This window comes from Perkinsus marinus (genome assembly GCF_000006405.1).
Source record: "Perkinsus marinus ATCC 50983 genomic scaffold scf_1104296966738, whole genome shotgun sequence".
Taxonomy (NCBI): domain Eukaryota; phylum Perkinsozoa; order Perkinsida; family Perkinsidae; genus Perkinsus; species Perkinsus marinus.
The window spans coordinates 1-679 of NW_003203798.1; the positions used below are offsets into that span (position 1 = coordinate 1).

General features: G+C 44.9%; 1 protein-coding gene across 1 annotated transcript; it reads right to left on the reverse strand.

Annotated features, from left to right (window-relative positions):
* Positions 1 to 43: 43 nt before the first annotated feature.
* On the reverse strand, positions 44 to 593 carry Pmar_PMAR008160 (hypothetical protein; the record flags this gene model as incomplete). Its single annotated transcript, XM_002768932.1, has 1 exon — positions 44 to 593. A coding segment is annotated over one exon (550 nt), but the record flags the coding sequence as incomplete, so codon positions are not given.
* Positions 594 to 679: the final 86 nt, after the last annotated feature.

Consider the following 679-nt stretch of genomic DNA (forward strand, 5'->3'; position numbering starts at 1 on the left):
CGATCAATCAATTCCACCGTTAGGATACTTGACCATTCCTTACACGTAGCACAGATATCTCGCCATATTAACCTTCCAGCCATGTCCACTTCCAATAACAATCCCATAGGGTCATACAGCGAAGAAAGTATAGCACAAGCCCTTCTTTTGTCACACTGCTCAGCGGGCATGTAACCAGAGAACATACACACAAGTTGATCCTTATCAAGGGCTAAAGTATAGCCGAGTAGATGGCCGTCATCATGCAGTTCCTCTCGACCTCCATGACAGGTTGTAAGATCCTTAAGTGGATCAGTGATCAACCCATGTCCCTTAAAGAAGTGAGTTACGAACTCCTTACTCGACCGTGCTTCTTCTGCTGTATCTCCACCAAAGAACAAGTCGTCCACGAACTTCTCGAACATCACCTTCTTAGGTATTGGGGGTCCATCCTTTATATAGTTAACCCCTTCCTCCGTAGGAAATAGGAGGATCTTATATACCAAGTCGTCGTTCAGAATGTTCGCGTTGACTGATTCCTTAGAGTTCATCGATACCAACCTTACCAGTTGTGATATCTCACCGGTAATATCATAAGAGCAAGCCTCAAGCATGCTCGGTGCTGTAGTACTCCCGAAAGAGATCCTTTCCCAGAGAACCGTATAAGGTCCTATACACGTATACGAGGTATACGGTATAT